At 48.1% G+C, this 27943-nt stretch overlaps 1 protein-coding gene across 1 annotated transcript in view; it reads left to right on the top strand.

Moving 5' to 3' along the window:
• Positions 1 to 27943, top strand: part of LOC122945427 (ectonucleotide pyrophosphatase/phosphodiesterase family member 7-like) — a 67739-nt gene that overhangs the window by 18559 nt on the left and 21237 nt on the right. Inside the window, exon 3 of the mRNA XM_044304497.1 lies at positions 24128 to 24754. Coding sequence (XP_044160432.1) covers positions 24128 to 24754 — 627 coding nt within the window. The remainder of the gene's footprint in view (positions 1 to 24127; positions 24755 to 27943) is intronic.

Here is a 27943-nt window from a genome sequence, read left to right as displayed (position 1 = left end):
TCAAGGACCGGAGCTCTTACCCGTCGCTTGCAGTGCCGCTGTGTTCCATTTCTGTTTATGCATACTGATTGAATCACGTCATGATGGCTGAGCACGCAGAGGATCTTCAGGCACCGGTCCCTCCAGGCTATTCCAGATACCGCATGTAGCCTAACACAGGGAAGAGAGGGGGCGGACACGTTCTTCGCAGCATGTGATGAGGGGGACTATACACATACCATCAGCACAAAGGCTTTGGAATTAAAAATCTTTCAGATGGCAGACAAAGAAGTGCGCCTATTCTGGACAATTAAGTCCCTGAAATCCTATCAGGACTGTGACCGGATCCCGAGAGGTCTGCGCTTATTTAAAGATATAGTCCAGTACGATGATGACCCCGCATTTGTGAGTGCGTGGAAGGACGCACATCAGCAATTTTCCATGCAGATAATGGGTCTCGTATTGACCCGGGACGAAACGGAATATACCGCAGTAACAGAGGAACTAAGCAGGGCAAGAGAGGAATTACAGAAGAGATTGTTGGAGTCTCAGTTCACCAACTTTGAAAAACGACTGAATAAAAAGTTGTTGGCCACACAAATGGAAATTAAGGAAAAGAAAAGAGATAAGTTCATTAGAGACAAAAATGACTATGAACTGGATCGAGTTTTTGATTGGGGCAAAAAGAGAACACACCCTAAGCGCACCCCACGACGAGGGCGCAACAACTTTTGGGCAACCGATTCAGATTCAAGCCTCTCAGAGGGAAACGGGATCCATTCACCAACCAACCCCACCCCTTTAGAAGGAGAACGAGAAGGGGGCGTGGCAGACGCACAGGAAGAACCAAAAGTACCACGCAAGTCGACGAGGCGGAGACGTCAGGTCTCGTGGCGACAGTAGAAGATGAGACCCGTACTAGCACTGCTGACATAGTGGTGAACCTCACGGGCTTGGAACTGCTCCCGGGCTGCATCCCACTCCTCAATCGAGGACTGGGATTCAGCCTAGCTGAGCAGTTCAGCCCTGTGGACTTTGAGATTGACTTGTTCCTGTCGATCCGTAAATTATTTTTGAAAAAAATGTTTGCTGAATCTCCCTCTAGAAATGCTACACCACTGCCTGGAGAGATCCCGGCGACAATTACAGGGACTGACTTCCATCTTAAGGGTCGTTTCAGTGAAGAGGAGATACAGTGCATCCACTTCTTAGCCAACATGGAGGCAGACACTTTAGACAGTGGTGGCCATAAGGTGGATGCATACACCGGTGGCATCGGGTCCACCTTCCTTCCTCCCATGCCGGCCGGCTCAGCCATAGACCTGTTCCACAAACGGGTGCTAAGAGATATACGTGCGCTGATTTACCCAGCAGCACCCCCGAATGTTACCGGGGAAGAATATCGAGCCCTTTTGTGGTTAAAACAACAGGATGGCATCATTATTAAGCCGGCCGACAAGGGAGGGAATGTGGTCCTGATGACCAGGGAGTACTATATGGAGGAGGCAGGGAGGCAATTGGGGGACAGCGCGGTATATCTCAAATTGAAGGGAGACCCTGTACAGGCAATACTAGATAGACTTCAGGTATTCGTTGAGAAGTACATAGCAGCTGGTTTCTTGCCTAAAGGCATGGCCAATCGACTTATCCCTGCCCATCCCAAAGTTCCAGTCTGGTACTTCGTACCAAAAATCCACAAATCACTGACCCGGCCCCCGGGCCACCCCATAGTGGCCGGAATTGGGTCAGTGACGGAGCCACTGTCTGGTTATGTGGATTGGCTCCTCAGGCCACTTCTATTGGGGACCCCGACGTATCTCAAGGACACCGGGGACTTCCTCCGAGCACTCCAACACTTTGAGTGGCGGAGGGAGTTCCGCCTGGTGTCCTTGGACGTCGAGAGTCTCTATACCAGAATCCCTCACGACCTTGAACTCCGGGCTGTTAATACTGTTTTGAGTAGAAGTGACAAGGACCCTATGTTTAAGGGCTTTGTTATGGATGCGCTTGACCTCATCCTCACCAGCAATGTGTTCCAATTCGACGGTCAATGGTACCGCCAGGTACTAGGTACCGCAATGAGCACGGCCGTGTCGTGCACATTTGCTAACCTGTACCTGGCGGTATTTGAAGATACATACATATTCTCGGTGGGTAACCCCTTCCTGCGGTTCATGCATTTATTCTTACGCTATGTGGACGACATTTTTTTGGTCTGGTCAGGCAGCGAGGAGTCGTGCCGCAATTTTGTGGAGCACCTTAACACGCACAACAGGATGAATATGCGATTCACCCTCAATTTTGGGGGTGAGTCGCTTGACTTTCTGGACGTGCGTGTGACAGTCAAGGATGGCGTATTACACACCACGGGCTTTCGTAAGCCCACTGCGACTAACTCGCTGCTTCACCAGACCAGTTATCATCCTCCCTCAGTTAAGAAAGCCGTCCCATACGGACAATTCGTCCGGCTTAGGAGGATTAATGATACTGAGGAAGGCTTCCACAGGCAAGCTAATGAGCTAAGCCATCGTGGATCGGGGTTACCCACCGGGAGTAGTCTCGGCAGCCCTACGTAAGGCTGCCGCACTTGACCGTAACACATTGCTGGTGGAAAGGAATAGAAACATTGAACCACCCCGTTTTGCTTTTGCTTTTAAGTACAGTCCAGCTGCAGACATCATCAAGCGTGTAATACATGACAATTGGGACCTTCTTAAGGGGGATCCAGCCTTAAGTAACCTCTCTAGTCAGCGACCATTGGTTACTTTTAAAAAATGCGCAACCCTCAAGGACAAATTGGTGAACAGCGTATTCTGCACACCCAAGGTGGAGACATGGCTCACCAGTAAAAAACCTGAGGGCAATTATAAATGTGGGCATTGCTCCTTTTGCGCATTAAATATGTGCAGTAAATGGCTGCTGATAGGAGGGGTCCAGCATGCGGTACGGGATTTTATAACATGTCGGACGCCATATGTTGTGTATGCCGTGTTTTGCCCTTGCAATAGGTATTACATCGGCAAAACAATTCGCCCGCTCTTTGAACGGATACGGGAGCATGTGAATTCCATTCGTTCAGGTAGAGGATGTCCCCGCCTGATCGATCACGTCAGGGACGCGCATGACGGCCATCCCCGTTGCCTTTCCTTTGCGGGAGTGGAACAGGTCCGACCCATCCCTAGGGGAGGGGATCGTCACCGGCTACTCCTGCAGAGGGAAGCAAGGTGGATTCTCCGTACCAAAGCCACTGGCGCCGCAGGATTAAACGACAGAAATGACATGTCCGTATTCCTTTAAGAGTGGGGCTTTCAAGAATATAGCCAAAGGGGTGGGCCTGTTGTGTCATTAATGGATCCTATGGCCCTTTAAGAGATTTATCCCTTCGGATCCTGTCCTCTCTATACCTGCGTTGTTTTAATTTAAAATTTCTGTCCACAGGAATGACTCCTGCATGTATGATTAGTTGCTGCTGCCGGATCTGTTAACCTAACCTTTTGCTTTCTTGTTTATATTTTGGTATGTTTTTCCCCTCTATCACATGGATATGTTTTTACGTCACTTACTGACGGCGCACAGCTGCTGCACATGATGCCGGCTGATGGGCGTCGCTTATATATGGCGTAGTATTGCGCCTTGACGATCTGAGCGGCCAGAAGAAGCGCAACACATTGCGTGAAACGGCCGTAGCCGCCATTCATCTGCAGGAGCTTGTCCGCCTCAGTAACCCCACCTGTTCGTCCGATGCTAAGGATTGAATAAAAAGACACAGATTTGTATGCTTCGGTGAGTGCCGCATATTTCTTTGACTCTCGCTACATTGTCACAATTCATATGGCTTCCCTTCTCCATGCTGAGCACCACATATGAAGCACGATTTGCTACATTGCTGTTACTTTAGCCAGTATCAAGGACCGGAGCTCTTACCCGTCGCTTGCAGTGCCGCTGTGTTCCATTTCTGTTTATGCATACTAATTTTTGTATGTAACAGGTTCTTGTTACCAGCAGTTATATTTTTTTTATAAATGTATAGTTATGCCCAGTCTTCTCCCTATTTTCCTCGCTAACCCCAGCCCCCACTAAATCCACAATGTCCCCTTCTATAACCCACTCTCTATCTACACTATCTACCCCCTTATTAGTATGACATCCCCCCCCCCCCCCCCCCGATCGTAGTTTAAAAGCTCCTCCAGCCGTCTAACCATTTTTTCCCCCAGGGCAGTTGCACCCTCCCCATTGAGGTGCATCCCGTCCCTACTGTAGAGTCTGTAACCGACCACAAAGTCGGCCCAGTTCTCCATGAACCCAAACCCTTCCTTTCTGCACCTAGCTTCTGAGCCTACTTATTTAACTCCCTAAGCATCCGTTGTCTCTCTAGTGACGCTTGTGGCACTGGTAGTATTTCTAAAAAACTACCTTGGAGGTCCTGGACTTGAGCTTGTCACCTAGTTCCCTAAAATAATTTTTAAGGACCTTCCATCTCCCACTGACTTTGTCATTGGTGCCAATGTGTACCATGACCGCCGGGTCTTCCCTAGCCCCAACCAGCAATCTTCCAATCCGATCCGCAATATGCCGAACCCAAGCACCCGGCAGACAAAACACTGTTTGGCATTCACGGTCTTGGCGACAGATGACCCTGTCTGTCCGCCTAATAATAGAGTCCCCTACTACCAGCATCTGTCTGACCTTCACTGCACTTCTTTTCCCATCCTTCCTGCAGCGGTCATCCTCCTGGTTGCTAGGAGAAACGCCCTGCTGCAGTGTTGCTGGCCCTGGGCTTTCATCCCTAATATCAGCCAAACAGGCATATTTACTAGGGTGTTCCAGCTCAGGACTAGCCTCCCTGGCACTTTTCCTCTACCCCTTCTTTCTACATTAACCCAACTGCTGATCTGATAGTCCTGATCTTGCCCTCCTCCTCCCACCTCCATTTCACTGACCCCAGCCACTGCCTCCACAGTGAGGTCTAAGCTTCTCTCTAGGTCTGCAATGCCCGTAAGTATTTCAAGCTGCTTATTTAGATCCAAGATCTGGGCTTCCAAATATGCAACATGATTGCATCTAGTGCAAATGTATTCACCTTCGAACTGCTCTTCAAGGCATGCATACATTGCACAGGACACACACTTAGTGGCATTGTCCATGGAGCACATGTTTAATGGGGATGAACAGTAAAGAAGGAAAACAGTAAATATGATCCAGAATTAGACCCTGTCTGCTGTAGTTGAAGGATTAGCTAGAATGAAGCCAACAGCACACAAGGAAATTCTATCCAACCTTAGTTTCTTGCTCCTTGTCTTAAACTCTGTTTCTTTAAACTCCACTTAATCAGAAGCCACTTAGTACAGCAAGCTCTGGGAGAGTTCAGTGGTTCAATTTATAGCACCTGGTTACCCAAGCCACTCCCCTTAACCAAGCAGAGAGAAAAAATGGGTTTAAATGGCACTTTTAACACAATAAAAGCATTTTTGAAGGCGAAAAAATATTGTATTAGTGTTTCCATATTCTGAGAGCCATATTTTTTTTTTCCTGATTGTTTGATGTAGGGGCTCATTTCACTTTTTGTGATGTAAGGTGACAAAAATGGTTGTTTTAGCAGTTTTTATTTTATTTTTTCTATGGTGTTCAGGTGAGGGGATGGATCGTGTGATATTTTTATAGAGCCGGTCGTTATGGACACGGCAATACCCAATATGTCTGTTTTTATTTTTTACAATTTTATGTGTTTTGTTTTGGGAAAGGGTCTTTTTTTTAACTTTTTTTTTAACTTCAATTTCTGGGGTCAATTTCTGGGGTCTAATACCCTCTGCAATGCATTACAATTCATCCTGTATTGTAATGCATTGCCTGTCAGCTTTTATGCTGACAGCCTGCCTGTGAGACCCGGCCTAAGGGGCTGGTTCTCACAGGCTTCCGTAAAAGGCCACCCCGATGCCTAGGAAAGACTGCGACCATATGGGGAAGCGGAGGGAACAGTGAGGTCTAAGCCTCTCTCCAGGTCTGCAATGCCCCTAAGTATTTCAAGCTGCTTATTTCCGTAAACCCTCTGCATGCCATGGTCAACTTTGACCGTGGCATACAAGGGGTTAATACGCCAGCATTGTTGCTTTCACCGATGCTGGCTTATGCAGCAGGGGCCCGGATGTCACTGACTGCCAGGTCTGTGCCGCTGATAGGGCAAGCGCAGCTCCTGCACCCGCCTGATCAGCCCACAGTACATGTACGGCGCTGGTCCTTAAGCCACGTTCATCAATGCCGTACATGTATGGCGCAGGTCCTCTACGGGTTAAGATGTTGCAAGGTACATTGACTTATATGTAAATACTGTTTCCCCCTTGGCTGAGATTTAGCATCAGTTTGTTTTCAAAGGACATAGGCTGCTGCCAGTGAGCTCTTTTATGTGGGCCAAAGATCAGGCCAATCATCAGTGCCAGCAGTAAATTGCTAAACACACTTTCGGACAATACACTTGCTGCAAGACTGGCCAGCACCTCCAAGATGTAAAGGGCAAGCTCAGGCCAGGTGCCCAATTTGGAGACCTAGAAGTTTAATGAGGCAGACCCATCAGTCAGTATGTGTAGACATGTACACACGTACTGTTCCACCATGTTGCTGAAATGCTGCCTCCTGCTAAAACGTTCCATATCAGCTGGTGGTGCTGGTTGTTTTTCACAAAGCTTTTTCACATTTCATCTATGCTAACCTTCCCTTCTGAGGTGCTGGCGGTACCCCAGCTGCGTTGGCGCATCTTCCGATCATGCTCCAGTGATGGAATTAAGGACAGCACGTTGTCCTTGTAGTGGTGATCCAGCAGGGTGGCCACCCAGTAATCAGCACTGGTTAGAATGTGGCAACTCGGCGGTCATTGTGCAGGCACTGCAGCATGTAGTCGTTCATGTGTGCCAGGCTGCCCAGAGGGAACGACAAGCTGTGTCCTCTGTATTCCCACAGCCATGCTCCATTGATGCCCATAAGCTGTTTTGGGTGCCACCCTGCTGTGAACATGGTTCCTCCTCATTATTATCCTGCTCCTCCTAATCCTGAAGAACTGTGCTCTGGCTGAACACTTGTGTACCTGGCCTCTGTTGGTGCAGGAAACCACCCTCCCAGCCACTCGTGAATGACTGGCCTGATAACTCTGGAAATGATCCCTGTTCCTCCTCCTCTTCCTCCTGCGCCACATCCTCTTCCATCATTGCCCGAAGTGTTTTTTCAAGGAGACATAGAAGTGGAATAGTAACGCTGAGGACTGTGTCATCGGCACTGGCCATGTTGGTGGAGTACTTGAAACAGCTCAACACGGCACACATGTCCCGCATGGATGCCCACTTGTTGCTGTTGAAGTAGTGCTGTTCCACAGAGCGACTCACCCATGCGTCCTGCTGCTGCTCGCACAGTCTCTCCAGCATTTGCAAGGTGGAGTTTCACCTTGTGGGTATGTTGCATATGAGGCGGTGAGTGGGAAGGCCGAAGTTATGCTGCAGTGCAGACAAGCAAGCAGCAGGGTGAGAATGCCAAAAGTGTGCACAGACGACCCGCACTTTACGCAGCATCTCTGACATATCAGGGTACTTTTTCAGGAACCTCTGCACCACCAAATTCAGCACATGCGCCAGGCAAGGAATGTGCGTCAACCGGCTAGCCCCAGAGCTGCTATGAGATTTTGCCCGTTATCGCACACCACCAGGCCAGGTCTGAGGCTCAACGGCACCAACCACTCATCGGTCTGTTGTTCCATGCCCATCCACAGCTCCTGTGCTTTGTGGGGTTTTCCCCCCAAACAGATAAGTTTCAAAACAGCCTGGTGTATACTTTGGGACATCCACTGCCATAAGGTTTTTAAAAGTCTCTGTCTACACCAGACAGAATTACAGCATTTCAAAGGACATGAATTTTGAAATGCTGGCCTTCAGGGCCAGGGATCGCGGGTGGGTAGGGGGTACTTTCTCTTTCTCTCCAGTGTTTGTGGAATGGACAGCTGAACGCTTCCATAAGACAGTGTGGACATGCTGAATGACGGTGGTGGCAGGTGCCACTGTCACTCCAGAAGGGGAGGAAGAGGCCGAGACCACAGCAGAAGAGGGAGCAAGAGGAACCTGAGATATTTTGAGGTTTTTCAGGTGTGTACTCCACTATAGCTCGTGCTTTGCATGTAGATGCCTGGTCATGCAAGTGAGAAGAACATTTATGCCTCGCTTCAGGCACTGATTGCACAGCGTGCAAACCACTCGTGTCTTGTCGTCAGCACATTGTCTGAAGAACTGCCACGCCAGGGAACACCTTGAAGATGGCTTTGGTGTGCTCAGTCCCTGGGTGCGGTGGGCAGTAGCAGGCATACTGCCTAGGGGACAGCCACTCTGCTTTTGCACCCTGCTCCCTCTTTTGCTGTGCGGCTGGCACTGTGTGACCACCACCACTTCCTCCGAACTGCACACATCAGTCACATGACCTTGATTCCATGTGGGGTCTAGGACCTCATCATCCTCCACATCATCTTCCACCCACTCTTCACCCCTGCCCTCCTTGCAGGTCTGCCCACGCAGAAAGCTGCAGCAGTTATCACCTGTGTTTCGTCATCATCATCAGAGACATGCAGCGGCGGTCTTCCCATGTGCACATCCTGAAACATAAGTGGTTGGGCATCGGTGCACTCAATCTCTATCACTTCTGGGGCAGGTCTAGGTGGATGGCCCATGAAAAGCCCGCCAGCAGATTCATCAAAAAGCATAAGAGACTGCTGCATGACTTGGGGCTCAGACTGCCTGGTGGATTTGCAAGGGGGTGAGGTGAAAGACAGATGCCCATGGGATGCAGGTGCTTTCAGCATGGAGGCACTGTCAGCCATCCAATCTACTACCGCCTTCACTTGTTCTGTACTTGAACTCCAGCAGGCTGTTCCGGCTAGTGTGAAAGTACCTTTAACTATATTAATTTCCCTGTCACGTATAAAGTGCACGTGTATCTCACACCAAAAATTGGTATATGTTAACCACTGAACTAACAGACGGATTACTATATTAATTTCCATGTCACGTATGCAGTGCAGGTGTAGCTCACACCAAAAATGGGTATATGTCACCCACCGAACTAGCAGACATATTAACTATTATATTTTTGTGTCAGGGGTACAAAGATGGTGCATTGCACCCACAAAAAAAAACACTATAGGTCACCCACAGAATTAACAGCCAGATTAACTATATTTCTGTGTCAGGGGTTCAAAGATGGTGCATTGCACCCACAAAAGATCGCTATAGGTCACCCCCAGAATTAACAGCCAGATTAATTATTATATTTCTGTGTCAGGGGTGCAAAGCTGGTGTATTGCACCCACAAAAAAATCACTATAGGTCACCCACAAAATAAATAGCCGGATGAGATTCCTAACACTTTCCCTCACTTCAGCTGCCTGCTTCCTGTCCCTGCACTACTCAGAGCTTATGGGCAGTGCTACACGTGATCCAGCTTATATAGAGGCTGGGTCACCTGATGCACAAGCCATTACTAGGCATGGCTGTGATGTCTTCTAAGTGCCCCCAGCTTAAAAGCTTGTTGATTGGCTGCCCTGCAGTCTTTCAACAAGCTTTATCAAATGCTCGAACCCGAACTTTTGCTGCAAAGTTCGGGTCCAGGCACCCGAACTCGCAAAGTTGGGTACGGACCCGAAATTTGAAGTTCGGGTTCGCTCAACACTATTTGTGAGGCATAGGCCATAAAGGCGCCTCAGGAATTTTGGGAAGAAGATATGCACACAAGCTCTTAGCAAGCTCTGCCTCTGACGCCACCAGATGTAAGGTAGATATCTTATAAGTAAATGTTCTACCTTTTAAATAGGCCTTAAGATATGACTTGGATAACAAATAAGCCAGCACCTCATCTTAAGATAGCTGTTTTGGGGTGATTACCCCTAATCATTACAGAGCAGAGAGAAGTGGCTTAACTGGGTGAGTGGCCAAGTCAGGATTTAGGGGGTACTATATTTCCTCATGGAGAGTGCCTAAATCATCCTACCCGTGCAACACATCTCAAATTCTTTCCTCCATAAACATTGGTTTCAAGAGCACTAATCATCAGATTCCCTGAAAAAGGCTTCATCAGAGAAAATTACTTAATCCACTCTATTAATATAGCATCACACTCTAGAATCTGTGACAATTGTACAGCAAAAAAAAAGAGAAAAAAATAAATTTGAAAGATTCCCCCATCTTCAGGCATGTGTGAAAGCTTTATTAATTATTTCTTTACAGCATAGGGTGAAGCTGTACCTGGATCATGGATAATCTTACAAAACAGAATTGTAAACCAAAGCTTCTAATATTATCAGTAGCCTGACAGATATTATCTGATGGCCTACTGTACAGTTCTACCTGTACTAATCCTTTAGGAATGCTGGATTTCATTATCTTATATGTGCTCATTGCTGTCACACAGTTTAATCTATGTGTGACTGCAGGTACATTATGATATGCAAAATGGTCAAAGAGCAATGAAATTTCCATATGTTGGGCTTTGATTTACCTATAAAAGGTAAATTCTGTAAAAATGAAAAGACAGGTTGTTAAAACACATAAGTATATTTGGTCTGTCTAAGGGTCATGGGATTCACACTTGCATTGATAGATGCTCTATCATTCATAAGTAGAGATGATCGAAGTTCTTAAAAATTCCATTCAGCTGCTTCGCCGAATTAAAAAAATAAAAATTTGTGGCACCTGAGGGGTTAATTGTGCGGATCACAGCCCCCTGTAAGAGATTGGGTGCTGCCAGGCTGCAGGGGGCAGACATGTACACAGTTCATAGTATATTCTAACTTGAAGCATCCCCATCACTATGGGAACGCCTCTGTGTTAGAATATACTGTCGGATCTGTGTTTTCACGATCTAACTCAAATCCGATGGTATATTCTAACATAGAGGCATTCCCATGGTGATGGGGGTGCTTCAAGTTAAAATATACCATCGGATTGGAGAAAACTCTGATCCGATGGTATAATAGGGACTCCTGACTTTACATTGAAAGTCAATGGGGGACGCATCCGTTTGCAATTTCACCATATTGTGTCAACGTCAAACAGATCCGTCCCCATTGACTTGCATTGTAAGCCATTGCACGGCCAGGCGAACATCAAAACGACTTTTTCCTTCATGTCCGTGGATCCTCCAAAAATCAAGGAAGACCCACGGAAGAAAAAACGGACACAGATCACAGAACTACGGAACCCGGTCGTGTGCATGAGGCCTTATCCTGTACAAGCCAGACAAGGGAAGGGGTTTGTTTTTTTGTGGCCCACCCAGTATAATTCACATACACTGAATATCAATATTTAACATGATATTACAAAAAATAAAGTGCATAAATGCAGGGGAGATCAAACAGAATATCAGATGTCGATAAGGAAAAAGTAGCAGATTCTGAGACCTCCAGGAAGGCTTTTTCCATATGGATAGGCATCATCAACCTCCAGATGAAGGTTATCCAGCAGAAAGGAACGTCGAGAGGACACCATTCAGGAGGTCTCAATACATGGCTGTGTTGTACTTAATCTCCTTTTATTAACAATCAAGCAGAAAATATGAGCAAGTAAAATACTGGAAATGCTAGCAGAATGCTTAGGTGTATAGGGAGAGGCATTACCAGTAGAAAGAGGGAGGTGCTCATGCCGCTCTACAGAGCACTAGTGAGACCTCATTTGGAGTATTGTGTGCAGTACTGGAGACCATATCTCCAGAAGGATATTGATACTTTGGAGAGAGTTCAGAGAAGAGCTACTAAACTAGAACATGGATTGCAGGATAAAACTTACCAGGAAAGATTAAAGGACCTTAACATGTATAGCTTGGGAGAAAGACGAGACAGAGGGGATATGATAGAAACATAGCTACAAGAGGACATAGTTTTAAATTAGAGCAGCAAAGGTTTAAAAGTAATATCAGGAAGTATTACTTTACTGAGAGAGTAGTGGATGCCTGGAATAGCCTTCCTGCAGAAGTTGTAGCTGCAAATACAGTGAAGGAGTTAAGGCATGCATGGGATAGGCATAAGGCCATCCTTCATATAAGATAGGGCCAGGGGCTATTCATAGTATTTAGTATATTGGGCAGACTAGATGGGCCAAATGGTTCTTATCTGCCGACACATTTTATAAAAAAAAAAAAATTATAACATGGAACCATATTCCAGAGGTCTGGGTTGAATCAAAAACAGTAAATTAGATTATGGCATTTATGGTTCTGGTATATATATTAAAAGTCCAAAAAATGCACAGGTCTGCGAGGTCACTATCAATCTTACGCCACACTTATGCCTGTTAAGTCTAACTGACAAAATCAAGTGCCCAGCCCATACTAAAAGCTTGCTAGCACAGCTACTAGCTAGGATTCTCATTGCTTTGTATTGAAGAAAAAATACTTCTCCCCATTGGCCATTTGGTTAGCAAAATGTGATGACATCTATAGGATGGAGCAAATCGCAGGACAGGAGACCGGACGAACAGCCAAATTTAAGAAGATATGGAGCTCGTGGTCATGGTTTCTTTACTTGAAGGGACTTAACAATGAAAGAAGCCTTCTCTGAACATTTGTTTCATCCTTCCTCTTCCCACCTAAATATTCCCCCCCTCTCCTCCCACCCCACCTTGTATATGTTTATATATGTTTGAACTCAAGCTTATTTTATAGGCTAATTTAACCTTGTATGTTAAAACAGCACAAGGCTGACTGTTTTTCTAGCAATGGCCGGACTTAGGGGGGCGGAGCCCTTTAGGGGAGGCCCCCATGACGGGGGGTTTGGTTAGGGAGCCTCGGGGGAGCGTTGGATTGGAGGGGGTTAGAGGGGAACTAGTGGGGTTAATATAGGCCAGTTTGAGTTAGAGGGGAGGAGTTAAGGGGGCTTAAGTACTGGGGGAAGAAGGAGAGGGGAGACATTTTAGGTTGGAAATTATGCTGGCATTACCTGAGGCGACATGGAGCAGCTAGAGGCAGCGATCCATGACTTGAGAGGCTCGGCATGGGCCCAAGAACAGGTGCAGCTGCTGCTGAAGGGGGCTGAAGGGGGCTGGTGAGGCTCCCGTTTCGCCTCATCCACCAGTGATACGGCCGCGGCGGGCTAGGCTGCAATCGCGCTTCTCCCCATCCTCTTCCCCCCCTCGGGCTCAGCGCCGGATCCGGAGCCCCTCCCGGGACCCTCCTCAAGTTGGGTGCCGCCGGTGCTAGCTCCATCCAGGCCCCAACGCGGAATTAATCCTACCTGTAGGCGGAGCCCCAGGGGTGGCCGGGCCCGCCACCTCCTTCTGTGACCAGAGAAGTCGGGGGAGCGGGACCAGGTGCAGAGGGCACCTCCGTAACTCCTGGCATGGAGGCGGCCCCTCAGCGTGGGAGGAATTGCCAGCAGCGCGGGGCTGCTGCTAGTGAGGCGGTCGGTGGCAGCAGGCCCCAGGATCTGAGGAGAGAAGGAAGCTCCGCCTCCTGGACTGCATGTGAGGCAGAAGTTAACCCCAACGTCCCTGATCTGATCGGGGCCAGGGGACTTGAGGCAGAAAGAAGCAGCAAATGTCTGGATTCAGTCCCAGCGGTGGGGACATGCTGTGGATATGGTTCCTGCCTTGCCAGGAGGCAGGGTGAAGACAGAAATCCCATTTACCTCGAGCAGCCAGACGACGACTTCCCTGGTCCCAGCATGTCCAGGGGACAGCATGAAGATGGCGGTGTCGCCGGGACCAGACAGTGCGGTGCAGAGGAGAAGGCATCTGGATTCAGGATTCGTGGCTGATAGGCACACAGCACCCAGGCAGCCAGGTGAGATTACTTGTGGACCACTTTCGCAGGTAGTGCAGGGTATGGGGGCTAGAGGGGGGTGGACCTCAGTTGGATTTAAGCAAAGGCTTGGGGCAGCTTTTGGGGGGATTGGCGGGTTGGTGGCTAGTTGGGGGATGAGCGGAGGCCGCCGGGAGTTGCAGGGTCAGTGGGCGAACAGCAGAAGGGGTTACCAGGCGTAGGGTTGTCGACGCAGACGGGGACTCAGGTGGAGGAGGATAATGTGCGTGTGGATGATAAGGCAAAAGGGGAAGTTTACGTCTGTTTTGAGGCTCCGTTGGGGGCTCACCTGAAGCCTGAGGTGAGGGACCAGATTTGGAAGGGAGAGTATGTGGAGATATTTTCTCTGCTTCCCTTGGAACATTTTAATATGGACAGAGTACGCATGGACGAGGGTAAAAAAGAGGAGGAGGAGAAACGCCATTTTAGATTGATACCGTGGACGTTTACAAATTGGTTGCAGGCGTTCGCGATAAAGGGCTTGTGTTTCGCCTTTAACGAGGGAAATTGTCGGTTCGGGGTTAAATGAAAATTTAAACACAAATGCTCAGGTTGTGGGGGAATCCACGGGGCAGCGAGATGTCTTAGAAGCAAGAAGCAGAGAGGGGGGGATGTTAATGGAAAAGGGGGCGTCACCAGTGCGGCTGATAAGGATGCAGCCTTATCTCGATAGGTACCCTGATAGAGAGGCAGCAGAGTTGTTGGGGTTAAGGTTTTCGGAGGGCTTTAGGATTCCGTTTGTGCCGAAGGGGGCTGTGTTGTTAAGGAGGAATTTGCGGTCGGCTAGGGAGCAGCTGGAGGTGGTGGGTGAGAAGCTAGGTAAGGAGGTGTCGCTGGGGCGGATGGCGGGCCCGTTTCCGGAGCCGCCTATTTTTAATTTGCGGGTGTCACCGTTGGGAGTCGTCCCCAAAAAAGAGGTGAATAAGTTTCGCCTTATCCATCACTTGTCGTTTCCGAAGGGCTATTCAGTCAACAACGGTATTGACCCTGCTGTTTGTTCAGTGGTTTATACGTCGTTTGACGCGGCCGTAGGTTGGGTAAAGCGTTTCGGAATTGGTGCTCTGATGGCAAAAGCTGACATCGAGGCGGCATTTAGGTTGCTGCCGATCCATCCGGAGTGTCAACATTTGTTGGCGTGTTTTGGGGATGTTTTTTGTGGATCGTTGCTTATCCTTGGGGTGTTCTCTGTCGTGTGCCTATTTCGAAGCGTTCAGCTCGTTTTTGGAATGGGCAGTCATGGACTCGTCAGATTGTGAATCACTGATTCATTATCTGGACGATTTTTTGTGTATCGGTCCACCGGGTCCGCGCGTTTGTGCATTGTTGTTAGAAACGTTAAGTTTGCTTTTTGATTTGTTTGGCGTTCCATTGGCCAAGAAAAAGACGGTGGGTCCGGTAACAGAGTTGAGCTTCCTGGGGATAGTTATTGATCCTGTGAAAATGGAGTGTAGATTGCCATTAGATTGGAGGATTTGAGGGGGATGATGGCAAACGCTAGGTGGGTTAAGAAGTTACAGTTAAGGGAGCTTCAGTCGCTGCTGGGGAAGCTCAATTTCGCTTGCCGGATTATGCCCATGGGCTGTTTTTTTTTGCAGACGGTTGGCACAGATGACCGCAGGGGTGGTTGACCCGCATCATTACATTCGGTTGGGTAAGGAGTTGCAAGTGGACTTGCAGGTGTGGAGTTCCTTTTTAGATGATTTTGAACTGTTTACTGACGCGGCAGGCGGTTCAGGTTTTGGGGCGTTCTGTGGGGGTCAATGGTGTGCGGGGGGCTGGCCGGGTGTGTTGGTGGAGCGGGGCTGGGTGAGGAACATGGCTTTACTGGAGTTATTTCCCATAGTGTTGGCGGTTTTGTTATGGGGGGATCGTTTTTGGGATACGAAGATCTGTTTTCACTGTGATAATATGGGGCTGGTTCAGGCAATCAATGGCTTGTCGGTCTCGTCGCCGTTAGTGGTGCTGCTGCTGCAGCACTTGGTGTTGGAGTGCTTGTCACTCAATGCTTGGGTTGTAGCGGTGCATGTGCCAGGGGTGGACAATTGCATTGCTGAAGCCCTTTCTCGTTCGCAGTGGGATCGTTTCCGGTGGTTGGCTCCAGAGGCGGACAAGGTTGGACAGGACAGTCCGGCTTGCCTGTGGGACCTGTTGGAGGAGCCGTAGCAGGGCTCATTTAAGCTTCATTGGCGTTGGGTACAAGGGCTATGTATTTGAGGGCTTGGCGTGCTTGGGAGGACTAGTGTACCGGCTTGGGAGGCAGGAATGAGGAATTAGAATTTGCGTTGTTAATGTTTTTGGGCCACTGTAAGGAGGAGGGTTGGTCGGTGAGTAAGATTAATGGTTATATGGTAGGGCTGGCGTTTGGTTTTAAGTTACGGCGGATGGCTGATATTACAAAGTCGTTTTTGGTGGTTCAGGCATTGAAGGGGTGGTGTAGGATGCGGGCGAGAGAGGATGGTAGGAGGCCAGTGTCGTTCTCGTTATTGCTGCAGTTGGGGAGCCGATTATGGGGGGTTTGTAGTTCAGCTGGGGAGGCCCGGTTGTTTCGTTTGGCATTCTCTTTAGCATTTTTTGGAGCAATGCGGTTGGGTAAAGTGGTTTGTCCGTTGGAGAGCAGGGTGAGGAGGCTATTGAGGGACAACGTTGATTAGTTTGCAGACAAGGTGGAGTTTGTGATCCGGCGGTCAAAGACGGATGTGGTGGGTCGGGGTCAGAGAGTGGTGTTGTTTAGGATTATGGGCTGTGATATGTGTCCGGTTCAATGTCTGCAGGACTATGGGGCAGGGGTTATTGGGACGTCTTCTCCTTTGTTGGTGCACGCTGATGGGTCTTTTCTATCTCATTTTCAGTTTTCAGCTGTATTTTATAAGTGTTTGAACCTGTTGGGGTTGGAAAGGGAGGGGCACTCCAGTCACTCCTTTAGGATTGGGGTGGCGACGGAAGCGGCAAGGTTGGGCTTGGGTGAAGAGGTTATCAAGCGGATTGGGCGTTGGGAATCGGCTCCGTTTTGGTGCTACGTTCACTTAGATCGCTTGTAGCCGTTCCGATTGGATGGTGGGGGATGGGGCGCTTTTGGTCATGTAAGACGTTGTGGTATTGTTCTTGTAATTTTTTTCGTTACAGATGCGGCACCCGCTCTGGTGTGAATCCTGGGGCATTCGAACATCTTCTGGGGGGTTGTCCGAGCAGCGGTTCGGCCGGACGGTCAGCAGTTGGGTTTTGACAGAGAGTCCGTGGTGGTAAGATGGTTAGGGCCCAGGGACATGATCTGGAAAGGGGTGTTGCCGGAGGTGCATCAGTTTGTGCGGATGGACAGGGCGCCTGATGTTTTAGTGGTCCATGCGGGAGGCAATGATTTGGCGGCAAGGCCTATTCGGGAGTTGGTGAAGGATATCAAGTGGGACTTGCTACAGCTATGGTCGTTGTTCCCTGATCTGGTGACCATGTGGTCGGACATAGTCCCGAGGTGGGTTTGGAGGGACGCACGATCAGTGGAGGCGGTTAATAAGACTCGTGTGAAGGTAAATAGGGCAATAGGGCGCTTTATGGCTCGGAATGGGGCGGTGGTGGTCAGGCACCGTGAGTTGGAGAGTGGAGTGGGGGCCTTTTGGAGGTTGGACGGGGAGCACTTGAACGCCGTTGGGCTGGATCTGTGGAATTTGGCTTTGCAAGAAGGCATCGAGGTTGCCCTGAGCTTGTGGAGAAACGCCCGAAGTTGAGGGGGCAAATCCGTGCGTTGGTGGCGGGGGGGAGGGTCCTTGGAGTTGGTCACTGTGAAACTTGAGGACATTGGGGGGGCCCATGGTGGGGGCTGGACTCCAATGTGGAGCGAGCTGTTGTAGTGAATTGAGGGGGGTCATTCAGTGGTGCCTCTGAGCTGGGGGTAACGGCTGGAGGCAAGAATGGCTCACCCTGGTTCGGCAGCTTGAAGTTTTGGGGCTTCAAGGACCTCCCCCCATTGGGTTAGGTTATTATTATTGTTATGGTTGTGGTTATTTATGTATTTGTTATTTAATAAACGGCTGCTGTGGCCATTACATTCCAGTCAGTTGTCTGAGTCTTATGTGGTTTCGGTGGGTGGTGACGGAAGAATGTAATGGGGGTGGTGGGGAATACAAGAAAGGGAAATTAGGTAAGGAGGGGCAAACTATACATAACCAATACCCCCGTCAAGCAATAGCCTGACTGGGGGGGCAAAGCCCTTTAGGGGAGGCCCCCATGACGGGGGGTTTGGTTAGGGAGCCCCAGGGAGCGTTGGATTGGAGGGGGGTTAGAAGGGGGGTTAGAGGGGGGAACTAGTGGGGTTAGGATAGGCCAGTTTGAGTGAAGGGGGAGGAGTTAAGGGGGTTTAAGTACTGGGGGAAGAAGGAGAGGGGAGCCATTTTAGGTTGGAAATTAAGCTCCCACCCACCCACCCTCCCTAGTTTTTGGGGGTCGGTTTGAGTGAGGGGAGGAGATTAGGGGTGAGCGAACTCGAACTGTATAGTTCGGGTTCGTACCGAATTTTGGGGTGTCCGTGACACGGACCCGAACCCGGACATTTTCGTAAAAGTCCGGGTTCGGGTTCGGTGTTCGTCGCTTTCTTGGCGCTTTTGTGACGCTTTCTTGGCGCTTTTTGAAAGGCTGCAAAGCAGCCAATCAACAAGCGTCATACTACTTGCCCCAAGAGGCCATCACAGCCATGCCTACTATTGGCATGGCTGTGATTGGCCAGAGCACCATGTGACCCAGCCTCTATTTAAGCTGGAGTCACATAGCGCCGCCCGTCACTCTGCTCTGATTAGCGTAGGGAGAGGTTGCGGCTGCGACAGTAGGGCGAGATTAGGCAGATTAACTCCTCCAAAGTACTTGATTATTGATCGATCTGCAGCTGTGGATCATTGAGCTGCTGATACTCAATTGCTCACTGTTTTTAGGCTGCCCAGACCGTTTGTCAGTCACATTTTTCTGGGGTGATCGGCGGCCATTTTGTGTCTTGTGGTGCGCCAGCACAAGCTGCGACCAAGTGCATTTAACCCTCAATGGTGTGGTTGTTTTTTGGCTAAAGCCTACATCAGGGTGAAGCTGTCACACCAAGTGCATTTAACCAGCAATAGTCTGTTTATTTTTTGGCCATATACTACATCAGGGGCAAGCTGCGCCTGTCACCAAGTGCATTTAACCCTCAATGGTGTGGTTGTTTTTTGGCTAAAGCCTACATCAGGGTGAAGCTGTCACACCAAGTGCATTTAACCAGCAATAGTCTGTTTATTTTTTGGCCATATACTACATCAGGGGCAAGCTGCGCCCGTCACCAAGTGCATTTGACCCTCAGTAGTGTGGTTGGTCATGCTATCACACCAAGTGCATTTAACCAGCAATAGTCTGTTCATTTTTTGGCCATATACTAAATCAGGGGCAAGCTGTGCCCGTCACCAAGCGCATTTAACCAGCAATAGTCTGTTCATTTTTTGGCCATATACTACATCAGGGGCAAGCTGCGCCCGTCACCAAGTGCATTTAACCCTCAGTAGTGTGGTTGGTCAAGCTGTCACACCAAGTGCATTTAACCAGCAATAGTCTGTTCATTTTTTGGCCATATACTACATCAGGGGCAAGCTGCGCCCGTCACCAAGTGCATTTAACCCTCAATGGTGTGGTTGTTTTTTGGCTAAAGCCTACATCAGGGTGAAGCTGTCACACCAAGTGCATTTAACCAGCAATAGTCTGTTAATTTTTTGGCCATATACTAAATCAGGGGCAAGCTGCGCCCGTCACCAAGTGCATTTAACCAGCAATAGTCTGTTCATTTTTTGGCCATATACTACATCAGGGGCAAGCTGCGCCCGTCACCAAGTACATTTAACCCTCAGTAGTGTGGTTGGTCAAGCTGTGACACCAAGTGCATTTAACCAGCAATAGTCTGTTCATTTTTTGGCCATATACTACATCAGGGGCAAGCTGCGCCCGTCACCAAGTGCATTTAACCCTCAGTAGTGTGGTTGGTCAAGCTATCACACCAAGTGCATTTAACCAGCAATAGTCTGTTCATTTTTTGGCCATATACTAAATCAGGGGCAAGCTGCGCCCGTCACCAAGTGCATTTAACCAGCAATAGTCTGTTCATTTTTTGGCCATATACTACATCAGGGGCAAGCTGCGCCCGTCACCAAGTGCATTTAACCCTCAGTAGTGTGGTTGGTCAAGCTGTCACACCAAGTGCATTTAACCAGCAATAGTGTGGTTATTTTTTGGCCATATCCCAGTCTAATTCTGTCACTAAATCCATACCGGTCACCCAGCGCCTAAATACTAGGCCTCAAATTTATATCCCGCTAAATCTCTCGTTACCGCTGTCCTGTTGTGGCTGGGAAAGTTATTTAGTGTCCGTCAAAGCACATTTTTTGTTCTGGGTTGAAATACAATTCCCAATTTAGCAATTTCATAATTTAGTGGTTTCTGCTATATCAGAGCTATTTGAAATCTATCCCTAAAAGGGTATATAATATTCAAGGTGCACATAGGGTCATTCAGAATAACTTCACACACACGCTACTGTGCATTTCCAAGTCCAATTCTGTTAGTAAATCCATACCGGTCACCCAGCGCCTAAATACTAGGCCTCAAATTTATATCCCGCTAAATCTCTCGTTACCGCTGTCCTGTTGTGGCTGGGAAAGTTATTTAGTGTCCGTCAAAGCACATTTTTGGTTCTGGGTTTAAATACAATTCCCAATTTAGCAATTTCATAATTTAGTGGTTTCTGCTATATCAGAGCTATTTGAAATCTATCCCTAAAAGGGTATATAATATTCAAGGTGCACATAGGGTCATTCAGAATAACTTCACACACATGCTACTGTGCATTTCCAAGTCCAATTCTGTTAGTAAATCCATACCGGTCACCCAGCGCCTAAATACTAGGCCTCAAATTTATATCCCGCTAAATCTCTCGTTACCGCTGTCCTGTTGTGGCTGGGAAAGTTATTTAGTGTCTGTCAAAGCACATTTTTTGTTCTGGGTTGAAATACAATTCCCAATTTAGCAATTTCATAATTTAGTGGTTTCTGCTATATCAGAGCTATTTGAAATCTATCCCTAAAAGGGTATATAATATTCAAGGTGCACATAGGGTCATTCAGAATAACTTCACACACACGCTACTGTGCATTTCCAAGTCTAATTCTGTCAGTAAATCCATACCGGTCACCCAGCGCCTAAATACCAGGCCTCAAATTTATATCCCGCTGAATTTGAATACAATACATTGGGCCAAATAATATTTTTGTTGTTGTGGTGAACCATAACAATGAGGAAAACATCTAGTAAGGGACGCGGACGTGGACATGGTCGTGGTGGTGTTAGTGGACCCTCTGGTTCTGGGAGAGGACGTGGCCGTTCTGCCACATCCACACGTCCTAGTGTACCAACTACCTCAGGTCCCAGTAGCCGCCAGAATTTACAGCGATATATGGTGGGGCCCAATGCCGTTCTAAGGATGGTAAGGCCTGAGCAGGTACAGGCATTAGTCAATTGGGTGGCCGACAGTGGATCCAGCACGTTCACATTATCTCCCACCCAGTCTTCTGCAGAAAGCGCACAGATGGCGCCTGAAAACCAACCCCATCAGTCTGTCACATCACCCCCATGCATACCAGGGAAACTGTCTCAGCCTCAAGTTATGCAGCAGTCTCTTATGCTGTTTGAAGACTCCGCTGGCAGGGTTTCCCAAGGGCATCCACCTAGCCCTTCCCCAGCGGTGAAAGACATAGAATGCACTGACGCACAACCACTTATGTTTCCTGATGATGAGGACATGGGAATACCACCTCAGCATGTCTCTGATGATGACAAAACACAGGTGCCAACTGCTGCGTCTTTCTGCAGTGTGCAGACTGAACAGGAGGTCAGGGATCAAGACTGGGTGGAAGACGATGCAGGGGACGATGAGGTCCTAGACCCCACATGGAATGAAGGTCGTGCCACTGACTTTCACAGTTCGGAGGAAGAGGCAGTGGTGAGACCGAGCCAACAGCGTAGCAAAAGAGGGAGCAGTGGGCAAAAGCAGAACACCCGCCGCCAAGAGACTCCGCCTGCTACTGACCGCCGCCATCTGGGACCGAGCACCCCAAAGGCAGCTTCAAGGAGTTCCCTGGCATGGCACTTCTTCAAACAATGTGCTGACGACAAGACCCGAGTGGTTTGCACGCTGTGCCATCAGAGCCTGAAGCGAGGCATTAACGTTCTGAACCTGAGCACAACCTGCATGACCAGGCACCTGCATGCAAAGCAAAGCATGAACTGCAGTGGAGTAAACACCTTAAAACCAAGGAAGGCTCCCCCTGCTACCTCTTCTGCTGCTGCCGCCTCGGCCTCTTCTGCTGCTGCCGCCTCGGCCTCTTCCTCCGCCTCTGGAGGAACGTTGGCACCTGCCGCCCAGCAAACAGGGGATGTACCACCAACACCACCACCACCACCACCTCCGTCACCAAGCGTCTCAACCATGTCACATGTCACAGGGGCGTGATCACCCATATACACTCCCTGATCACCCCCTGTCATTGATCACCCCCCTGTAAGGCTCCATTCAGACGTCCGCATGTGTTTTGCGGATCCGATCCGTGTATCCATGGATCCGATCCATGTATCCATGTATCCGTAAAAATCATACGGACGTCTGAATGGAGCCTTACAGGGGGGTGATCAATGACAGGGGGTGATCAGGGAATCTATATGGGTGATCACCCGCCTGTCATTGATCACCCCCCTGTAAGGCTCCATTCAGACGTCCGTATGTGTTTTGAGGATCCGATCCATGTATCCGTGGATCCGTAAAAATCATACGGACGTCTGAACGGAGCCTGACAGGGGGGTGATCAATGACAGGGGGGTGATCAGGGAGTTTATATGGGGTGATCATGGGTGATCAGGGGTTCACAAGGGGTTAATAAGTGACGGGGGGTGTAGTGTAGTGTGACTTTACTGAGCAGCCTGTGTCCTCTGGTGGTCGATCCTAACAAAAGGGACCACCAGAGGACCAGGTAGCAGGTATATTAGACGCTGTTATCAAAACAGTGTCTAATATACCTGTTAGGGGTTAAAAAAAATCACATCTCCAGCCTGCCAGAGAGCGATCGCCGCTGGCAGGCTGGAGATCCACTCGCTTACCTTCTGTTCCTGTGAGCGCGCGAGCCTGTGTGCGCGCGTTCACAGGAAATCTCGGCCCTCGCGAGATGACGTGTATATGCGTCACTCTGCGCAGGGCTGCCGCCTCCGGACCGCACATCTGCGTTAGGCGGTCCGGAGGCGGTTAAAAAGTCACAAAAAAGTCGCAATTTCACTCCAGTGAGGACCGTGCTTATCTTAAGAGACTTTTTAATAGAAAATGCGACATTTTCATAAAAACATGCAACTTTTTCGTAAAGCTGCTTACTGACGGATAAACTGCTACCGTCAAACCACATTTATTACAGTCTTAAAGGGCCAATCATAAAACTGACTTTAGCCATATGTTAAAGTGGAGTGAGCTGTCAGAGTAATGATAAATCTGGTCCTAAGTGTTTTGCAGTCTACAAACCACCACTCCCCGAAACACAGATACCGTCCGTGTGCTCCCCACACTTTCCCATTCTGCACATTCCGCACTATTGTAGAAATGCCTATTCTTGTGCACAATACAGACGAGAATCTGACATGTTCTATCCTTTTGCAGAAATGCAGAATGGATATATGGATGTGAATGTGGACAGACTAAGTATATATAGAACTAAATGGGTCCACATCTGATCCGCCAAAAATGCGGATTAGATGCGGACCAAAAAAACGGTTGTGTGCATGAGGCCTATCTCACTGTTACTCAGAAGCAGCCTCAGGATAAGTACAGAGAAATACTGACCTGTATTTGTGTAAATGAAGCACTTGTGATTTGCTATGTTTCCTATGTAGCTATGCATTCCTACTTGTCTGTGCCTGTACCCACAGTTTCTCCGCACTCCTCCCCCCTTCCATCTCCCTAGACTTGTGTTGACATTTGTAATATGAGCCTATCCTGACTGGTAAAAACAGATTTTTTTAAGTAAAATTTGGGTTATTGGGGAGAAGGTTAGCTGTACAGGAGAACTAGACATTTCTCACTGATAAAACATATGACATAGTTTCTTGGTATCGCTTGTACTATTGATTTGTGCAAAGTTGTGTGAAATGTTAGTGACCATTTAAGCTTGAATGCTATTTTGTTTCAAACTCACCTACATATAAACCACTAGAGCCCCCATTATATTCAACTATTAGTTGGTTTGAAGATAACTGAAATGTGGAGAAAGTCTTTGCCTGTACTCAGTGCTTTTATTTTTTTTAGGGCTTGATGGCTGGTTCTCTTCACTTCCCAGGAGGGAACGCTAACTACAGTGGTAAAACGATCAGTAAAGCACTGGCAGAGACACCTGACCACCCTGACAGTGACGAGAACGAGTGGAGAGATAACATAGATATTGTCATGAAATGGTTCAATGAAGATGGTTTGGACTTTGTAACCCTCTACTATGGAGAACCTGATAAAACCGGTCACATATATGGCCCAGAAACTGAACAGAGAAAAACAATTATTAAACAAATTGATAGAACTATTAGTTATCTCTTAGAAGCAATTGAAAAAAACAAGCTCAAAGATAAACTGAATGTCATCATTACATCTGATCATGGCATGACCACTGTAAAGAAAGCACCTGCTGTAACAGAAATTCGGCTGTCAAATTATATTAACTTCAGTGACACAGTGAAATTTGATATTCTAGACTATGGTGGTTTTGGAATGATTACACCCAAAGAGGGCAAGGAAGAAGAACTATATCAGGTTCTTAAAGATGCACACCCTCATTTAAAGGCATATAAGAAGCAAGAATTTCCTGAGCGTCTCCATTATTCCAAACATGACAGAGTTTTGCCAATTTTGCTTTATGGAGATCTGGGCTATAGTGTAAATGGGGTAAGTATTATGACGCATTGTATTTTTCCTGTATATACTTAACTATCATTTTTGCCTATGTTATTTTATTGGTTGTATGCTTGATTTCAAAGGAGTTGTCCAGCTGATATTTTTGTTCAACAAGTTCAGAATACTGTGACAAAATAAATAAATAAATATGACTATGTGACGAATAGCGCACCTTGCTGCCGCCGGACACTGAGGAGCAGGTAAGGTCACTGGTTACCAAGGTGTGACGTTACGCCGTCCCTGAGGAGCAGGTAAGGTAAGCTTGGTACACTGTTCACAGACTCCTCCTGTCCACACGGGCAACAAAAAGGCAACAAGCTGAGGGAGCCTTTTCACTGCCCCAGTGAAACAGCGCTTCCTCAGCCCGGGAAGACTGCCACCAGTTTCTCGTTTGATATAAGCCCGGTTCTCTAACAGGATTATATAGGGTGAGAAACCAACGCGCAGTAGCGTATAACTAGGCCGAAACACAGACGTGGAGATTTGTGATCGAGATACAAGACAGCACAACATTAAATTATATATTTAATTGCCTTAAGGGCTCACTAGACATAACACGATATACACAGTAAATATATACAGTGGTCTGAGTGGTAAATACAGATGGCGTGGTACAAACAGGATTAAGCAGAACAATGAGTCAGTTTACCAGGTATATGAGTCCTGTGGGTTGTGATGAGTTCTTAGTTGGAGTCACGAGGGAGGCAGTGATGTTAGCAGGTAGTAGGTCCCTCTAAACACATGGCAAGATGTGACACCCCTTTAGAGAAAAGACGCGCTCGCTTGCTGGCACAAGCCTTTTAACCTGTAGCCGGCCCCTCCCCTCCAGGCCTCTGGGAGGGGTCCACTTCCCCTCTGCTGGGCTGCCCGCACATGAGCCACAAAACTAATTAGGGCTCATGTCGCAGGGAGGTGGTTTTGGGACCAATAGATCTGCCTGGGTTCTGACTACCAGTAGAGTCCAAGCATGGTACCGTTATTTGGTTTCTGTGGGGAGATATGTATATCACCCCTCCCTGGCATCTCACCACCAAATTATGACCACGGGCCTGTTCATCGTGGCCACAGGGACACATCTAGTTTATGTCTGTGATGGACGGGAGATTCATAATTCCTTTTGAATTGCTGGTTCCATGATGTCTGATAATGTTCATTGAACTGGGGAATGGCCTAGACCCCCTGCAGAGAGGTTTTTCCTGTTCCATTAGCTGGGTTCCGTGCTGGATGAATGGAGGTGAGAAATTGTAAACAACGTGGCCTGCTAGAGATTCTATGCTAGTTGGCTAGGCTTTGAAGCAGGGCCCCCATGTGGAGTTTACTACCTCTGCTAGCCTCTGCTATCCTCACAGACTACTCAAACAGAAGAGTAAAATAGAAGAGTTGTAACGGGGAGGCGGCGATGCGCTTCCTTTTTGCAGTGCCGCCGGCATCCCGTCTGTGTGCAGGAGCGAGGACGTGGCCTGCGTCCTCGTCTACATGGGGACCAGGGGGCGGGGAGGACTCGGCCGCGTAGGCCTCCTCAGTGTGGCCGGTGTTCCCCTAGACTACGAACAGCAGGGGAGCCAAGCACCGATAATGATGAATCGGTGCTTGGCTGTGTTAGGCTGTGTAATGTGAGTCACATGACGCTGGCCACGTCATGTGACTCAACAGTCAGGGCTATTTAAACAGGCAGCCTGCTGGCCACAGGTTGCCTGTGATTGGTCTAGTTACCCTCACCAGCCTTCTTTATATATTCAGACCTTGCTTGTTTTGACCCTAGCTTTGTTTGTGACCTCGACTTCGCTACCTCCATTTGTATTTGACGTGACCTCTTGGCTTCCGACCTCAGCTTTGTTTGTGACCTTGCTATTGTGATTTTCCCTGTGTACTGCGTGACCTCCTGGTTTTTGACTTTTGCTTCCCTGACTCTGTTCAAGGTTTTCCTTTGCTTTTAGACCCCTGCACGTATTTAAGCTAGGGACCGCCGACAAGTTGTACGCCGTCAGATAGGACAGGTCGTGCAAGTAGGTAGGGACAGAGGTGTGGGTAGAGTCCAGGGCTGCACTCTTCCCTTCCCTCCATGACAGAATCACAAACCATACTATACCATGGAACCTTTGCGAGTCCTCACGGATCAGGTACATAGTTTTGCTCAAATGGTTCAGGAATTGGGAAAAAGGCTACAGCAGCAGGAGTTGCTTCAGACCCCGCGTATAGCGGCCTCCTCCACTCAGAACTCTGAACCTCATGGTAAATTACCTGATCATTTTTCAGGGGATCGCAAATTGTTTCTAACATTTAAGGAAAGTTGTAAGCTTTATCTTTGTTTACACCCTCATTCTTCAGGTCCTGAGCAGCAAAGAGTGGGAATCATTATCTCTTTGCTGCAGGGGGGCCCACAAGAATGGGCTTTCTATCTCCCCATGGACTTTCCTTGCCTAATTTCTGTTGAAGCGTTTTTTTCAGGCGTTGGGTGTATTATATGACTAACCTGACAAGTCGACTGTAGCTGAGTCCCAATTAAAATCTCTGAGTCAGGGGGCAGACCTGTAGAAGAATACTGCACCCAATTTTGAAAGTGGTGCGTTTCCTCTGGCTGGAATGATCCAGCACTGAAGTGTCAGTTCAGAGCAGGACTCTCAGAAAATGTAAAGGATATGTTGGTCAGGTATCCCCCTCCTGACAATTTAGAATAGACTATGACTTTGGCTGTTAGACTGGACCGACATATTAGGGAAAGACAACGAGAACAACAGATGTTTCCACAGGTGGTGATCAACTCACCCTTGAGAGTCAGATTGGAGAATCCTCCTGAAGAGCCCATGCAAATTGGTATGACCAGGAGGGATCAAAGACGTCAGAGGGGTGCTTGCATTTATTGCGAAGAGTTTGATCACTGGCTACCAATATGCTCTAAGGTTCCTCCCTCCAGGAGATCACCAGGACCAAACACCCAGAAGCATAAGATACTCCCGGAAGTGGTTAAAAGGAAAATATTATTACCAGTAGCTATTTCCTTGGGTTCCTGTAAAGGTTTTGGTAAAGCGTTTATTGATTCAGGTTCCACCTCAAATTTTATTGACCGTGATTTTGTTATTTCCATGGAGATACCCATATTATCTCTTTCTGACCCTATCCACATTATTGCTATTGATTATACTCCTTTGGTGGGCAGTACTGTGGAGTTTTGTATTTCGA

Source organism: Bufo gargarizans, chromosome 8 (genome assembly GCF_014858855.1).
Source record: "Bufo gargarizans isolate SCDJY-AF-19 chromosome 8, ASM1485885v1, whole genome shotgun sequence".
NCBI classification, from domain to species: Eukaryota; Metazoa; Chordata; class Amphibia; order Anura; family Bufonidae; genus Bufo; species Bufo gargarizans.
This window is presented reverse-complemented; position numbering and strand designations above follow the sequence as displayed.